The sequence below is a fragment of the Melitaea cinxia genome, chromosome 4 (genome assembly GCF_905220565.1).
Source record: "Melitaea cinxia chromosome 4, ilMelCinx1.1, whole genome shotgun sequence".
In the NCBI taxonomy this organism is placed as follows: domain Eukaryota; kingdom Metazoa; phylum Arthropoda; class Insecta; order Lepidoptera; family Nymphalidae; genus Melitaea; species Melitaea cinxia.
Genome location: NC_059397.1, coordinates 14,799,298 through 14,817,304, shown reverse-complemented (window position 1 = coordinate 14,817,304; position 18,007 = coordinate 14,799,298). Strand labels below are relative to the sequence as shown.

Here is an 18,007-nt window from a genome sequence, read left to right as displayed (position 1 = left end):
CAATTATCTATTTTCAGCCTCGTTTTCTGTCCATGTCAGTCTCCACGTGCCTCCATCCTCTGAGAACACGTTAAGCAAGTAGGGAATATATCCGCCAAGCCACAGTAGAAGTGTGGTGGATTAAGTTTTAATCCTTCTCCTACATGAAGAAAGGCCTATGCGCAACAATGAGATGTTAGTCTGAATCGTGATACCTTCGACATACACTCGAAACATATTACCCTGACTGAGGAAATTTCCTGCTCAAAATATGGAGCAGCCCGACGGGTAATACCTCACAGTAATACCTTACAGAAGATCATAGCTAAATAACAGTGCTTTCAAGCAGTTCTTTCTGTTGGTAAGTAAGGTGACCAGAGCTCCTGGCGATATTTAGCGGGTCGGCAACACTTGTTGCACTATAATTATGTATCTAATATCAAGGTTTGCTATGTAAGCTATTTTTAGTTGCAATAAAGTTGTTTATTATTATTATAATAATTATTATTTTAACACTATATTTGTAGTGTGTTTAAGTAAGTCTTTTTAACACAAAAATAAATACAATTATTCAAAAAAATATGCCACACTAATAATGAGGGTAATTTATGTTTGAATATGGCACACCTTCTAAGCGAAGGGGATGAGGAGGAAAATCAAGCGATTTCTTTTTAAATAAATAAAAAAAAAATTATACCGTGGACGTCTGGCTGTCAAATGTATGTATGAATACTGGCGTGGTCACAATAACTGCTAAAAAACTTAACTGATCAAGTCCATTTATTTTTTATATGCTTCAGTATGATTCAAAACTAAGTCTTTTTGAAGATCACAGTCTAATTGAATGTATTTTATTAATAATTAGCAATAAACTAAAATAAAAATGAAAATATGAGTCATACACTTTTGGATTTTCCAAATTTATTTATTTTATTGTTCCTTGCTTCTTAATTGATTGATTGGTTTAATAAGTTTCAGTTGTGCCATGATTCTGCTAATATCATGTAGAGATTCCTTGGTTCTTATATTGATATTTAACCTTAAAATAGCTGTCCTGAAAAGTTGGGTTAAAGTGACCTAATCCTTTTTTTCCTTCTCTTTCCTTCAAATGATCAGAGCATTTGTATGTATTTGTATCAAAACTAAAGTTATAGCTATAGTTTAATAGAACCCCTCACTTTTTAGCAGGACTTCCCTTTTATTGTTTATTTACCAACCTAAAACCTCTTTGTATAGTACCCTCCCATTAGTATATATTACAACTGAGCTAGGTATTTTAGTTTAAAATGAATAATTTTTTCTATACCTAAATGTTCTAAAATAAAAATTCACATTAATTTTTAAAGTCTTTTACTTCCTTTTCAAATAAATCTATAGTGTGTTCACACACTTTCTGTAAGTCTTTAATTCCTCGTTTTAATACATCAAGTGCAGGTGTTTCGTGAGTCTGTATTCTAAAGTGCATTTTAGCTTCAGCTGGGTGTGGCACTGTGTATCCACAAAATTGGACATCTTCACTGAAACACAAATATAGAACAAATAATTTCAAACATTCTGAGAGAGATGGTGAAATGAAATGCTATAGAAATTTGATGAAATTTAAAAATATCTTTAATCTTAAAGACCTAATTTAGGGACAAAAACATTTAGTTGTTGCGGGTCTATAACTTCCAAAACCATAAAATGGCAGCCCAGTGACCTAATAATTATGACACGAGATGTTAGCCTGTTTCGATAGGTTATAGAAATCCAAGAGTTTCATCAACTTCTTTCACAATATTATCAACTTTATCCAGATTTTATTTTTTAACAATGTCAATTTGTTATTATCAAACCAAAAATTGTTGCTTTCACAGTGGCAGGCAATTGCAGAAAAGAGATTAAAGATTTGGGCCGTAACTATTCGAAAGAAATTTTAGTATGTTGGGACATAAAATAGGTTAAATTAAGATTGGGTCTGACAAGTTTAATTTTTATGTAAAATGAAATAATATTTTATTTTTCAATATCTACTGGTATAATAAATACTGGTTAATTAATATACAAATAAAAATGAAAACAGTTCGACAATTTTAAAAGAACATAAGATTGTTTTGATGAAATAATAGATTGTAAAATATATAAGATGTAAAAAATACTTTGTCCTGCCTATCCCCAGAGGAATAAGTCACAGAGATCAAGGTAGTATAAAATAATAAAATGCATCCCTAATTCTCAATAAAATTCTCGTGTTAAAATGTTAGTTACCATACTTCAAAATGGCTGGACCGATTTTTATGAAATTTTGTGAGCATATCGAGCAGGTCTGAGAATCGGCCAAAATCTATTTTTCATATCCCTAAGTTATAAGGTGGGATTAAGGGGGTTAATAATATATATGGCAAAACAACATTTGCGGGGTCAGCTATTAATATTGTAAACGTGAATGTAAGTTTGTTTCACTATCACGCAACAACTACTAAACCTATCATCATGAAACTTTGTACACATATTCTTTGAGGTATTAGAAGTAACACAGGATACTTTTTATTTAAAAAAATCAATGCGAGCGAAGCCACGGGTAAACGTTAGTATGAAATAAATGACATCTGGTATGAAAATAAAACTAAGATATTAATAAAAATAATAACAAATTCACTTACTATCGGCTTATGATACATTTTAATGCATTTCCTAACGTGTGACTTTCATTTTGAAAAATATAAGTACGGCATGTCAGCCCTGACTCTTCGTCACCTGGTTGCTGTAAAATAAATACAATATTATTAAAATATGGTAATGGTCTTTAAGCATTTAAACAATAACAATTTTTTTTAAATATGACATCAACTTTTCATACCTCAGATATTTTCATTATTCCTAGGATTTCAATTAAATGAGATTAAATAAACGCTTCTTAACATCTAAATCACAGATCATTAACAGATATTATCTTGAAAGTAATAACTATTAAAATACAACAAATATTATTTTGGTATAATTCAAATCCACATGTTTTTTTTTTACAATAGCCTCTTTGACAATAGCTTAATAGGGAAGGGAAATATCGATATATCGAAAAAACGATATTTTTTCAAAAAAATATCGATAAATATCGGCTATATTTTTAATTTCAAAATATCGATAATCGATATTTATTTTTGAATATCGAAGTCGATATTTTTTTTAAACTATATTATATTTTAAATGAATTATGTATTCTACTTTTATTGAAACATATGGTTCGTTTTATCTGTAAATGAATATAAAACAGAGCGCGCGAGAGTTTGCGAGTTTTGGTATTAGTGCTATCTATATCCCTCTGTAGTTTGTGAACGCAACAAAAAAACATGTCTATGGGTAGTGTTGGGCTCGATTTGTGTTGGGCTCGATTTTCCGCATTTAGACGCAAAGGTGGTCCATTATGCGTGAAAAGTGGGCTGACTAGTTCAGCCAGCCCAGCTCCTTCCAGAAGCTCAGAAGCCTCCTGGGGCGTTCACAGGCTTCTCGGAGCGTCCTTATATCCTTAAGGATGGTAGCCCGGTGTGCGGCCACTCCCTCGCATTCCAGGATTACGTGGGCGGCTGTTTCTTCGGCAGCCAGACAGCCCCTGCAAAGAGGGCTGTCTGTTGCATTCATGATGAATAGTTGGTGGTTGAGTGCCATGTGGCCGGTAATCGTGCCAACAACTATTCTGATGTCCAGGCGGTTGAGACTGAGCAGTCGGCACGCTAGGTGCGGTGATACTTCCGTGAGTTTCAATTTGGACTGTCTACAGCCGGTTTGGTTTGCCCAAAGGGCATTGTGATTTGCACGTGTACGTTGCCTTACCCACGAGCGCAGTTGTCCAAAAGGTAGCGGCAATAGGATGGTTGGGCCGGCAACCTTTGTACTGGACCCCTGTCTTGCAAGCTCGTCGGCAGCATCGTTTCCGTGCGATCCACTATGTCCTTTTATCCACTGGAGGATTACCTCATTGTGTGAGGCTAATACTTCCAGGGTTTGATGACATTCGTATATAAGACTAGAGTTAGTCGAACTGCTCTCTAGCGCTTTAAGTACGGCCATGGTGTCCGACAGAATACGGATATTGCAATCCCTAATGCCTTTTGACAGGACGGCGGTGGCTGCATGGGTTATCGCAACATTGAAAGATGGAGATGTGTTGGCCCAGCGTTAGTGATAAGTTGATATTGAGGTCTTGTGAGTACACTCCGGCACCGGTGCCAAACCCCATTTTGGAGCCATCCGTGTAGATGCGGACCTCGCGTATGCCGGATTGGTCTCTTTCAGCCTCAAACGGTTGTATATGGTACTTTCTTTCGAAAATATGTTGTTTGGGAATCCTATCACAAGGAGCAGCAAGTAGTGGCTCATAGCTCACAAGGTTGCTCCAAAGTCTATTGTGTGGACCCTCCTGGTTGCACCACAAGCCCAAGTGTTTCAGCCTGATAGCTGACATAGCCGCCTCCTGTTGTATGAACAAGTCAAGCGGTGCCAGGTCAAGCATAACCTCAAGAGCTGCTGTGGGGGCGGTACGCATACAGCCAGTGATTGCAGAGCATGCTATTCTCTGAAACCGCTGGAGTTTGTTTCTAACGGTTGTAAGTTCTGTTCTCTGCCACCAGATTACCGCACCGTAGGTGATTATAGGCCTGACAATAGTTTTGTAAAGCCATAGAGTAATTTTAGGTGATATGCCCCAGCTTTTGCCGAGGAGCCTTTTGCATTGGCAGAGGATTATGCTGGCTTTGTTGATTTTTGAGTCTAAATGCCTGTTCCAAAGAAGCTTACTATCAAGGATTACTCCAAGATATTTGACCTCCTTGGTTAGGGCAAGACTGGTGCCAAATAATTTAGGGAGTTTAAGGTTTCCTAAATTCCGTTTATTTGTGAACATCGCAAGTTCCGTCTTTGCGGGGTTCACTGTTAGTTCGTGGTCCGTACACCACTGTTCAACGACTTTTAGTGCGGCCCTCATTTGGTCGCAGACTGTCCTCTCAGATGGTCCACTGATGAGTACAGTTAAGTCGTCTGCATAGCCCACTGTTAGAAATCTGCGGTCGTTGAGCAAGGTGATCAGTTCGTCGATCACTATGTTCCACAGAAGTGGGGAAAGGACCCCCCCCTGCGGACACCCCCTCGCTACAACGCCTCTAGTTATTTCATTCACAGTGAATTGGATGGCCCTGTACTTCAGCATGCTGTCAATCCACCCGGCAATCGTGTTATTGACTCCATGCTTGGTCAGGGCACGGCTTATGCTGGTGAACTTAGTTTTATCAAAGGCCCCTTCAATATCAATAAAGGCGCCTAAGGTTGATATTTTGTGATGGAGATTGCCCTCTATATAGGATATAACCTTATGTAGGGCAGAGTCCGTTGATTTGCCCATTGAGTAGGCATGTATGTCTATGGGTAGTTTCTTTAGACTAAATTTGAGTGTGATCAAAGACCAAAGTGTGAATCTAATGCTAATCTATGGTGTAACGTGTGCGTACATGTTCATTAAGCTGGACCGATTTTGACGGGACTTTCACTAGCAGATAGCTGGTGTAATAAGGTGTAACTTAGGCTACTTTTATTTTATATTTTTTTTTATAACTGCGAACTGAACAATAACTTTTTTGTTAAATTCCACGCAGACGAAGTCACGGCCACAGCAGCTAGTAATGATATGTAATTTAGTAATATACAATAATATATATATTCTTCATTGTTATCATAATACTTAAGTCTTCATTGTAATAATATGTAATAAAATTAATATACTTGCCAAATATGTATTAATTTTCAATTTGTAGTAAAAATATCGATATATCGAAATATCGATATTTTTTATTCAGTATATATCGATATTTTTTTAAAATATCGATACGATATATATCGATATATTTTTTTCATTTGCCCATCCCTATAGCTTAACGCTTTAAACTTGAAACTTCAAATTTCAAAATATCAAAACGTCAAAAGTACAAATGTTGCTATTTGCCAAGAAGCCATCCAACTTTACAGACAGCCAATTTTTTTGTTGTTATCTGTTTATTTTGTCTTTAACGTACACACATGATCGTTTATTCCTAAGATAAGGAACTCAAAAATTTGTTTTATAGGTATTAGTCGATTTATATAGGTAATTTTTTATTTAAATTATTCTATTTTTATAAATCCAAATAAATCTAATAATACATAATATATAGATAAATACATACACATTATACCAAGACTCAGGGGTGGGAATCGAACCCTCGGATCCTCAAAGAAATAAGTAAGGTACACTGCACATTGCCACAACAGGGTAGTCAATATAATATTTAATAATATTATTTAAGGTTTACTAATTGTATACTGCTACAAATTACAAACACTTCACATTTTTTTGAAATTTCATTCCAATCTTGGAATGAGGTGCTCGTCGTAACTGAAATCTCCCACGTCTGTCATCATTACAGCCTATACAGTCCACAGCTGGACATAGGCCTCCACAAGTTCGTGCCAAAAATGCGTGAACTTATGTGTGTTGCCCATAGTCACCACGCTGGGCAGGCGGGTTGGTGACCCACGTCTGTATCTCTACGCAAAACAAATTTCATGCTCAGGGTGCTGCTCACTCACGGTGGGTCAAGATGGGATTTTTGCCACCCTTAATCAAAGCTAATAATAGATATTTTGATTTAAACAGGGAAATTTTAGATATAGATTTAGCTTAAACTTTCAAAAATATTATTTAAGTAGCGTAGATAGTAAATGTTAAGAGCCATTTCACAAAAATTGGTAACAATCCGCGAAATTGTAATATTTTGACGTCGTTAATCTCAGTATCGGATGCAATAATGTAATTTATATTTTTGAAATATAATAGAGCAACCTTTGTTGTCGTATCATAATGAATCATGATTTTGATTTATATTGTGTGTACAAAATTATTAACCTTTTCATCAGCCGCCTCCCAAGGTAAACGTCGAAATGTATACTTTGAAGTCCTCTATTTCAATAACCTCTAGCTTAAAACTATAAAAAATATGGTAATATGCGGAATATGTTTTTGTTGATACATAATGCAGTATCTCCGTTAATCCGTAATAAAATTTTAAAGTTACAAATATTTTCCAAATAAGTATAACTTTAAAAGCGATATTTTTCTTAGAAAACAGAAATTTTAAGAAACTATCTATACAAAAGTAAACTTACATCATTTAGGTACATAAAAAATGGCAAATTAGCCATAAGACCACCTCTTGTACTACACATTCTTAAGTTGTCTGTATTATTATTATTTTGTATTTGCATATTGTGCTGTACAATAAAGGGTAAATCTATAAATAAAAAAAAATTAAAATATTTAATTATTTTTGTACACATACATACATACATACATATAATCGCCCCTCTTTCCCGTAGGGGTAGGCAGAGACCACTTCTTTCCACTTGCTACGATCCTTACATACTTCTTTCGCTTCGTCCACTTTTATTATTCCATTCATACATGCTCTTCGGTCTAGAGTACTCTTGACCTGGCCTTTTTTTTCAAGACGTCCCTTATTTGGTCTCGAAACGTCCGCCTAGGTCTACCCTTTCCAACCCTTCCATTCACACTGGCCCTATACACTTTTTTCGTTAATCGTTCTTCACTCATTCTCTCGATATGGCCAAATCATCTGAGCATACCTTTCTCAATTTTTGTCACTACATCTTCTTTCAGACCACAACGTTTCCTTATCTCACTATTTCTTATTCTGTCACTCAGTTTAACTCCTCTCAACTGCAATTATTCTGCTTTCATGTAAAAAAATAGTATATAAAAAGATAGTATATAATACCACGCATCATACCCAGTAAATTAGTCGAGCGCCAGCGCTCTTAGAGGTAAGATCTACGCCAAATTCTGCGCAGCTGTCTCTTTTGCTCACACGCGCCAAGCGACTGTTGTTATAGTGTGATAAGCTGCATTTGATACTTTCATAAAAATAAAGAAATATGCGAACATTACTGTAAAATTATATAATGATAATTTCTGTAAACACGTTTGTTTACATTATATATGTTATAATATTTTTTCTCACATTATCAATATAAATAGGCATTTAAATCTGTGTGTCTTGTTATTTGTTAATAAATATGTTTGTCGGTGTCATTGAGTTTATAAAAAAATTAAAGCCAGCAAAATTTGATGAATGATGATTTGAAAATTTGATACTTGCATTTAAAACTATGCAACTCACATTCACACTCAGATTTTCTGGAGCATAATAAAATGCTATTTTATTTATATATTATTTTATATAAATCAATTAAAAAAAATTGTTTCAAAAATTGATTTTTTATTTTTATTTTAAATTTATTGACTGTTGTTTGTTACATAACATACTTGAAATTTGTAACAAATTAACTATGTAAAAAACTTTTTATAACATAATTATTAATTTTTATTATACATTTAAAAAGATCAAAATGGTTTTTTGGTTGTCACACTATACCAAGTAGCACAAAGATCACGTGGCTCGTACGAATCGCGCGATGCGACCAAATTTACCTAAACTTGCAGAGCGAAAAATTGTGAAATGGCTCTTAATGAAAAGTTGCAGTAAAATATATTTTTTTTATTTTTTATCGAATTTTCACATTCATTTGTTTTGCCTCACCTTCCTTCCTTCTAAAATTCTGGTTACGCCTATGGTGCCGTTGGGTAAACGATGCGACCAGTGCTCCCATTGCAGGTGGTGTGTGGGTCATGGCCTGACGAAAAAATAATTGTGTTTCTATATGCAAACCGAAAGAAAAAAACCGACCAATTACATCGATAGATCGAAGAGTAATAGTCAAGTAAATAAGCGGATATAGCTCAAAAAGTACTCAGCAGATATCGATCAAAATTAAATGGGACCACGTGAAAAGCTTAAAATTTAAAGTCGCTTAACGTGCAATGGAACGGGCTATGCTTGGGGTTTCTCTCAAAGATAGGATTAGAAATGAGACTATCCGCGAGAGAACGAAAGTAACCGACATAGCCCACAGAATGATCAAGTTGAAGTGGCAGTGGGCTGGTCATCTGTGTCGCAGGACCGATGGCCGTTGGAGTAGACGGGTCCTGGAGTTGAGACTGCGTCTTGGCAAACGCAGTGTGGGACGTACTCCGGCCCGTTGGACCGACGATCTACGTAAGATTGCCGGTGTAGGCTGGGTGAGGATTGCGGAAAACCGGGATGTCTGGCGCGAACTTGGGGAGGCCTATGTCCAGCAGTGGACTGCCATAGGCTGAAATTATGATGATGATGATGACGTAAAAAGCGTCAGTTTTCCATTCAAAAAAGAATCATCAACATCGGTACACCCACACTCGAACGGAGAACATCCTATTTTTTTTAAATAGTTAAAGATTAAAAAATAATTGTGTTTGCTGGCAAACGAAAAAAAAACCGATTTCAATTACATCGAAAAGTAATACAACGTGGGTAGACAAAAAAATAGTCAAGTAAATACGCATTATCAAAGATGACTCCAAAAGTTGTAATCAGACCTCGATGAAATTTAAATGTGACCACATGATAAACATCGGCTTTTGATTAAATTAAACATCATCAAAATCAGTACACCCAGTAAAAAGTTATGTGGATTTTCGAGGGTTTCCCTCGATTTCTCTGGGATCCCATCATCAGATCCTGGTTTCCTTATCATGGTACTACCACACTTAGGATATCTCTTTTCCAACAAAAAAAGAATTATCAAAATCGATTAGTAAATGACGAAGTTATCCCCGAACATACATACATAAAAAAATATACAGTCGAATTGAGCAACCTTCTCCTTTTTTGAAGTCGGTTAAAAATGATAATAAAAATGGCAAATAATAATAATGATTAAATATCGACTAATACCAAGCGAAGAATGCGTTAGAACCAATAGGTATATATATCACTTTTTTACGTTTTCATTGGTCGAATTGAGTAACCTCCTCCTTTTTTGAAGTCGGTTAAAAATACTCATAAAAGTTCTAACTTATTGATAGATAACCCCTCATCCCGCAGAGCAGGAGACGTTAAGTACCTTATTACTAAAATGCAACAAAGTAAAAATTATTCTATAATTATAGTTCTTGATTTTTAACCGACTTCCAAAAAAGGAGGAGGTTCTCAATTCGACTGTATTTTTTTTTTTTATGTATGTTACATCAGAACTTTTGCCCGTGTGGACCGATTTCGACAAATTTTGTTTTAATCGAAAGGTGGTGTGTGCCAATTGGTCCCATTTAAATTTATTTGAGATCTAACAACTACTTTTCGAGTTATATCTAATAATGTGTTTTTACTTGACGCTTTTTTCGTCGACCTACGTTGTATTATACCGCATAACTTTCTACTGGATGTACCGATTTTGATAATTCTTTTTTTGTTAGAAAGGGGATATCCCTAGTTTGGTACCGTGATAAGGAAACTAGGATCTAATGATGGGATCCCAGAGGAATCGAGGGAAACTCTCGAAAATCCGTAATAACTTTTTACTGGGTGTACCGATTTTGATAATTTTTTATTTAATCGAAAGCTGATGTTTATCATGTGGTCACATATAAATTTTATTGAGATCTGATAACTACTTTTTGAGTAATCTTTAATAACGCGTAGTTGCTTGACAATTTTTTCGTCGATCTACGCTGTATTACTGGTCGATGTAATTGAAGTCGGTTTTTTTTTCGTTTGCGAGCAAACACAATTATTTTTTTTTAATTTTGTTGATAGGTTTTTAATTCAGTATATAAAAGTTTTTAGGAAATTTAGTATTTTAGAAAATAACAAATACCGTAAAATAAAATAAATCAAACAATATAATAATAATAATAATTCAAACTATTAAGTGAAATAAAAACACATGGCTTTATTTATTGTTGTCGACAGTATAAAATTACATAAATAATTTAAAGAAAGTTTACTAGTAATATTTTAGTTTTACAAACGTCACATTATACAGTCGTGTGACTGATATTACGTCACTTCCGTTATATATTTTTCTTACGGTATTAGTATCACATTTTTTTTCAGTTCGCTCGCCCAGCCAAATGTCAAGCCTTTTTTTTTTTTGATATCGCAGGGTAACCCATTTACGGGTGATATCCAGGATGCCCGGGTAGGCATTCCTAGACCGTATGTCGGCTTCAGCACTTGGGGGTGCACTACCGACCAAAACCCCTGCGGGAGCCTTCAGCCGCTTTAATTGGAGGGTCCCGGATCTGCAGGCAACAGGATCCCTCCAGCGAATGGCTGGCCTCGGCGAAAAGACCAGACTTCTCCTACATGGGGACTGTCCGGCTCACCTCTTAACAATCCCGACGACGCCATGTCTAGCAGGACCGGGTTCCCATCCCGGCCCGACATGGGCTCAGGGGCGTTACTGGAAACGCATTAAGTAACGCCTCCTACGAACCCCCGTTCGTCGCCTGCGGACGGAGGCCTCGTTGGCGGACCCCTCTCTCATCCGCTCGTCGTTCTCCTTCTGGGACATTACTGTCTCGCAGAAGGAGACCATCACCTTCCAGGACTCGTCGTCGCCGAGCATCGCGGTGATAACACTCGGCAGTGACAAGTCCCCTCCGAGGACTGCCGTCAGATCGCGGCGTAGCGCCGCCCATCTCGGGCACACCTCGAGGGTGTGCTGGGCAGAGTCCACCGCCGCGCCACAATCGTGACATCCAGTCGTCGGCTCCCTTTGGGCCGTCCGACACAAGTATTCACCAAAGCAGCCGTGCCCGAGCCAAATGTCCAGCCTGCCGTAAGGAACTTCGTTCCAATAAACAAGGAAATAATTATCGTTAAAATTTAATCTAGTCTAAAATATTTTCTAGATTTTGTGAACTATAGCTCTCATTTTGTTTTAGAGCTAATAAAATGTTTCATAAATACTTGTTCTAATTTACCAACTCAACAGAATGGTTTTAATTTGTCGTCTGAAATAATTATGCCTTGTTTATATAATTTATCTTAGGAGAACATTTCTCCTTCGAGCTCTCATTCATCTTCTCATTGTTTCTGTAAATTAGATCCAATAGTAATTTGTAGTGAAGAGCTCATAGTTAGGTCCTAAAATAATTACTAGAAAGTTCGTAGTTTGTATTAAAACGTTACTAAGTTGTTATTGCTGACGTTTCTGTTAGGTTGTTTTTAAATAATTTAATCTTAGATTTCGTCAAGTCAATTTAATAACTGTACATACACATATGAAACAAACATTGACTGAGAAGCTTATTTATTGACTTGAATAATGTAGCTATCTACCGGTCAAAGAATTTATCAATTATTTTAGAACACAGATATTATTAGCCCCTAGAAACCTAAAAACGATCTGACAAATTTTACCTCTTCATTAGATATATTAGTCTATGTGTATAAAATAAATATCATTAGTACGGTTTATTGTAAAAACCATAGTTTAAATAATAAATTACATATTTTTCTAACTTTTCTGCTCTTACATAGGTAAAGAGGGTAGGTATTATTATTGAGCTTACTAAGATTAATATGCCATTAATTTTACTGTAAGCCTTAATTGTTTGAGATGTCGAAGCGAGTTGGGATGTTGAAGCGAGATTAGTCCTAATTATCATAAAAGAGCGGTTTATTTAATAAAAAGTATGTGTCACATATGTAGGTATACGCCACATTTTTTTGTTTTGTTTTTGTCGAGTTAATAATTCGCGACTTCGTTCTTATTTGTTTGCTGTATACGGTATACTCGACGAGTTTGGTATGGGAGGCAAAAGTATCCTTTCTTTACATAATTTATTGGTAAAAATACCCGGTGTTAAACTATTATTGTTTTATATTCAATCTGAGAAATAGTCTCGCTTAAGCTTAATAAAACTAAGAAGACATAATTGAAATCTATCCAGTACTTTTCCTCGACGTGTACACAACGGTAGATTTAATTTATATATATGTTTATTCATTATTAAGAGACAATCTTCGTGATAATTCTCCATGTCTCGGGGATAATTCTAAGACATTTATATACGCCGAGCCGGAACAGAACTGTAGTGGCCTATCAAGGTCCCTATCTTTATTAGGTGGCATATTAGCAAGCTAAGGCTTAATGGAACAGTGGGTTACTACAACTGCGTTTGGTATACTGAGTGAGAGGCTTTATAGTCAATTTGCTTTAATTATTACACGTTTCTCATCTTAAGCTCTCTTCTTCTCTCATGTAATATAATACTGACTGCAATTCAGTGAAGTTATTTCTTTTTATTACTCAAGAAAGTTTATTTTTAAATAAATATAATTCTAAAGTCTTTATTGTTGTCTTATTGCGAAAGTGACTAATAGTATACATTCATTTATTTCTTTTTCTATTGTACTAAGTTCTATTGTATTGTTGTTTCTATTGTATTATGTATTGTACTATGTTCTTTTTAGAAATTATAATGTATAATTTGTTAAAAAGGGTCTAATTGCTATCTGATTGCTATCATACAATACGTACTACTTGTTATTGCATTGCACTTTGTATTTTTTATATGACATATAAAAAAAAAATTTTGCCGCCCCTTTGTCGCCTATAAAATATTTAAGTATGTTAATCATGTTTTCTCCAATGTTCAAAGTAAATTGTATTGTTTTATTTTGAGAAATAAATTATTTAACAAAAAAATTACACGAATCTTGTTTATACTTGCTAGATATAAGCGAAGAAGAGCAGCAGAAGAGAACTAGAGAATCTAACTAAACATAATTAGCTGACCCCTGATTTAGCGTTAAACTTCAAGTTATTCGAACTTATAAACAATTCGTTATTGAAAAATGTAAAAATCAGTAAAAACGTTGGTATTAAGTACTCGATTCCTTTATGAAAAAAATGGATAAAAATTCGATTTACCATTTATCTACATGAATTACTAGAACAAAAAAAAAACATCTGAATCTCGAGCAGCCGTTTTAATTTCCGTCGTATAAGGCAGTAAGACAACGCGTCCTCCTTTGAATAAATAATTCCATTTATGACTAAGTTTCCTATAGCGTTATCTCTTATTAACTTCAGCCCGCGGGTTAACTTGTATGAACTTCGGGTAACTCTCATTAAAACTTGTCTATCGGATATTGTGTCTAAATAAAATATATTGACTTCGTATATTAAATTATAGTGCCAATAATAATAATACAAACAACCTTCCTCGTTACCATAGTATTTGTACCTTCTATTCTTGTGTATACCTCCTCAAGTATAATGTCAATAATACAAATTAAAATAAATATTTGCCAAGGAGTTGCCATCCGTCCAAAAATGATTATTAGTCATTAAAGTATGCCCGTGAGTCTAAAAAGTAGAAATAGAATAATTCTGAGTACTAATCTTTATATTGTTATCAAAAGATAGATAAACACATTTGTGGAATGTCTGTGACAAATACGTATAATATACACCTATACCGTTCTCATGATGCACTCTGTGTTTTAGCGTCTGTTAGTAAAAACCTTGTTTTTTACGATTAGAGTGGCAAATACCACCCGTCTTATGGTAATAGCCTAACCAGATATTCTGTAAAGTTGAGGTTATTTCTCCTACAGCGCTGCAGAATTTGAGCAAGATATTTTCTACTGTGGCCAACCTAATGTTGTTAAGTAGTTTTCGAGCTTATAGGTACTACACAGTGTTTTATAGAAAGTATGTTGTGAAAGTGTTATTTAAACTTCTAAGCATCCAATGTAAATTTTTACTAAATTTCAACAATTACAAAGGTAAAATTAAAATAAAATATTGGTTGTCTGAAAAGTCGTTTTACGGACGATAGCTTTACGTGATAACATCATAAAGGAACATTGCTGAAAAATTTCATACTTTTATGAATTGAATTGAATTATTATTACTGAATTATCATTTTTTTCCATAATACAAAGTAGGACTTAATTGAAAATTAATTTTTTCTCGATAAATTAACATTTATGTATTCGATCTACTCGCTCTGAAGTCACGAGAAAAAAGAGATAAATTAATATGTCACAAGCCAAAGCTTGGGCCGATCGTGCCTCTCTATCGCTTGTTCCGCGCTCTCGCTTGCACGCTCATGCTCAGCGAAACGTGACACTATTTCGTGCATGAAGTAATGCAGAAGAATTTATGAAAAAAATGTTGAAAGATTTCAAATTTTCAAATATCAGTAGGGCTTAATAACAAAATAAAGTACATTTAGAAAGATTTGTTTCAAAGAGTTTTACAAAAGCTGTGTTAATTTATTAATTTTAATAATGTCAAATTATTTGCTGCAAAGTAGACTTAATTAGGCATTATACAAAACATTGTGTTATATTAAGGGCGTAATAGGCTCTAGGGCGTTACATTATCACCCCTCGTCAGTGGAAAACGTGACTTGATAAACAATACCTACTTATGTTAATAAAGCTTGTCAGTCATACTTGAACTTAGTTTTAAATAAAAATTGAAAGAATGATTTTTAAAATCTTTTAAATTAAGCTTTTACTATTGATTATTTTTTGTATATAAAATATAAATGTGTACGTTTATTTAAGGTTAAAAGTACTTTACAGTATGTAGGATTACAATTGTTACCGTATTCAAACAAAATAATTGTATTTGCTAGCAAACGAAAAAAAAAACGACTTCAATTACATCGATAAGTAATACAACGTAAGTAGACGAAAATAATTAACAAACGCACTAGTCGTCACTACAATTTTTGAGGCTTTACTTCGATTTATCTGGGATTCCATCACCAGATCCTAGTTTCCTTATCATGGTACCACACTTGGGATATCTTCTTTCCAACAAATAAAGAATTATCAAAATCGGTTCATAAACGACGAAGTTATCCCCGAACATACATTAAAAAAATATACATATACATAAATATACGGTCGAATTGAGTAACCTCCTCCTTTTTTGATGTCGGTTATAAATTAATTTAAGAAGTAGTTACAAGTAGTTGAACAATATTGCACTAGTTTTGTATATAATACGTTTCTTTATTTAATATAACATTATTCGACCCGAAAAATGATTCAGGCTTCCTACCGCCGTAAAATTTGCAAAATGTGCAGTTGAGTCTTTGAAATTTTTTTGTAACTTGTCACAAAGTTCAATTACTTAGACTGTAAATGGCAGAAATATATGATTTTGTTTTTTGCATTTTAGTTGATTTAGTTTTTTTATAATGATTCCAACTCCTTGAGATAGTCCGTAATGACAGTCCGTAAGATTTTTGTGACCCGTGTTTTATTCCGCCGACCTCAATAATAGTAGAATCATAAATGTGGTGAAAAGCTTTTTTCTTAGGTGAGATAATGGATTTATATATATATATTATATATATTCAATTCGACTGTATTTTATCATCATCAAGTCTTTACCTTTGATGTAAAGAAATATCGTATATATATTTTGGTAACTTGCTTATATAACTGGCAATGGAAGATTAATAACAGAATCCGACTGTAAAAAGTTTTTAATTCATTATTCTTTTTTACCATCTAATTCGATATTTTTATTCGCATCTATTAATCTTAAGTTTATAGCTTATTAATTAAGGAAAAACAGGTCCTATAGTCAGTCTATTCTACCTCGCGCTGTAAAGTCTATTTGTATCACGGTCTTTTAACTTTTTTTTTATATCACTAGATCGGCAAACAAGCGTACAGCTCACCTGGTGGTATGCGATTACCGTAGCTTATAGACACCTGCAACCAGAAGCATCGCAAGCGCGTTGCCGACCCAATCCCCAATCCCCCCCCAGGAGCTCTGGTCACCTTACTCACCAACAGGAAAACAATACTGCTTTAAAACAGTATTATTTTGCTGTGATCTTCTGTAAGGTCGAGGTACTACCCCAGTCGGGCTGCTCCATAATTTGAGCAGGAAATTCCTGCTGTGCCCTACCTCAGTTAAAACCTATATATTACTAGCTGACCTGGCGAACTTCGTATCACCTTATTTTTTTCTGAAATATAATAATAACATAATATATCAAAATAAAATATAGCCTATCTTTTAAGTTGGATCAAACTGCACACGGTGTGCAAATTTGACTAAAATCGGTTAAGTAGTTTAGGAGTCCATTGAGGACAAACATTGTGACACGAGATTATATATATTAAGATAAGACCGTGATTTGTATCGTCATCCGTCAAATAGCGTTATCAACAACTGGTGAAATAGGCTCTAAGAATCTTGATAATGACATCCTTGAAATACTATTTCTGAAATAATTATAATAGCAACCGTCGCGTCGTCTCTGTTGGGTGAGAGAGCTACTTTCATATTAATCAGTGTTCGAGACTGGTGAATTTATTTTAAAGTTAAATGATTTTTAATTTTACATCAGACGTTCTGAGTTTGCGAAAGCTAATTACAACTTTTTGATTTTATTATTTGGTTCTAGATAGTTGGTTTTTGATTCATTCGCTGGTAGTCTTATTTTTAATTAAAAAATAACACATTATTTGAATTTGAATTAAAGTACTGTTGGTATTTTAATCTTATATTATGATAGAGATTATTTAAATTATAAATATTAAAATCTATTTCTATAACATTAGGAATATTAGTTTTGAATAGCGCTTTATAATCGATATAAATTATAAAAGCGTGATTTTGTAAATTTTTAACTTTCTGTATGTATGTAAACCGTATATAAAACAAATGAGAATGAATTCAAAAGAAAAGAGACTTCAAACAAAAGAGATTTAATTTGTGAGAGGGAATGAAAGTCAAAATGTGCATTTAGTTACAATTTCATTATATTAAAATTGTTTCGTAAATTTTTAGGTCTTTGGTCTGACAGTTCAGAAATTAGAGATATCATAATTATTGTATAAAATCGAAACAACTTGTGATCAGGAATGTGAAGAATATTTGAACCCACAGCTCATCTTAAACTGGCATAAGTAGGGTAAGGTGGGGTACAGTGTTACAAAAAAAATAAACTAGAATATAGTGTCAAAAATATTGTATTAATCAGCATATTTTTGGCAAGGAAATAAACTTTAACAATCTCTCTTTAATTAAAATAACTCAAACATGAACATTATTAGTAACTACTTAATTTAAATTGCAC

The 18,007-nt window shown here is 34.2% G+C and overlaps 1 protein-coding gene across 1 annotated transcript; it reads right to left on the bottom strand.

Moving 5' to 3' along the window:
- Nucleotides 1-1,289: 1,289 nt before the first annotated feature.
- On the bottom strand, nucleotides 1,290-3,004 carry LOC123669938 (probable DNA-directed RNA polymerases I and III subunit RPAC2). The gene is made up of 3 exons (XM_045603451.1): nucleotides 2,819-3,004; nucleotides 2,622-2,722; nucleotides 1,290-1,496 (listed from the first exon to the last, which is right to left on the bottom strand). The coding sequence occupies exons 1-3, from the start codon at nucleotides 2,831-2,833 to the stop codon at nucleotides 1,313-1,315; spliced, it is 300 nt and encodes a 99-aa protein (XP_045459407.1). The 5' UTR covers nucleotides 2,834-3,004; the 3' UTR covers nucleotides 1,290-1,312.
- Nucleotides 3,005-18,007: the final 15,003 nt, after the last annotated feature.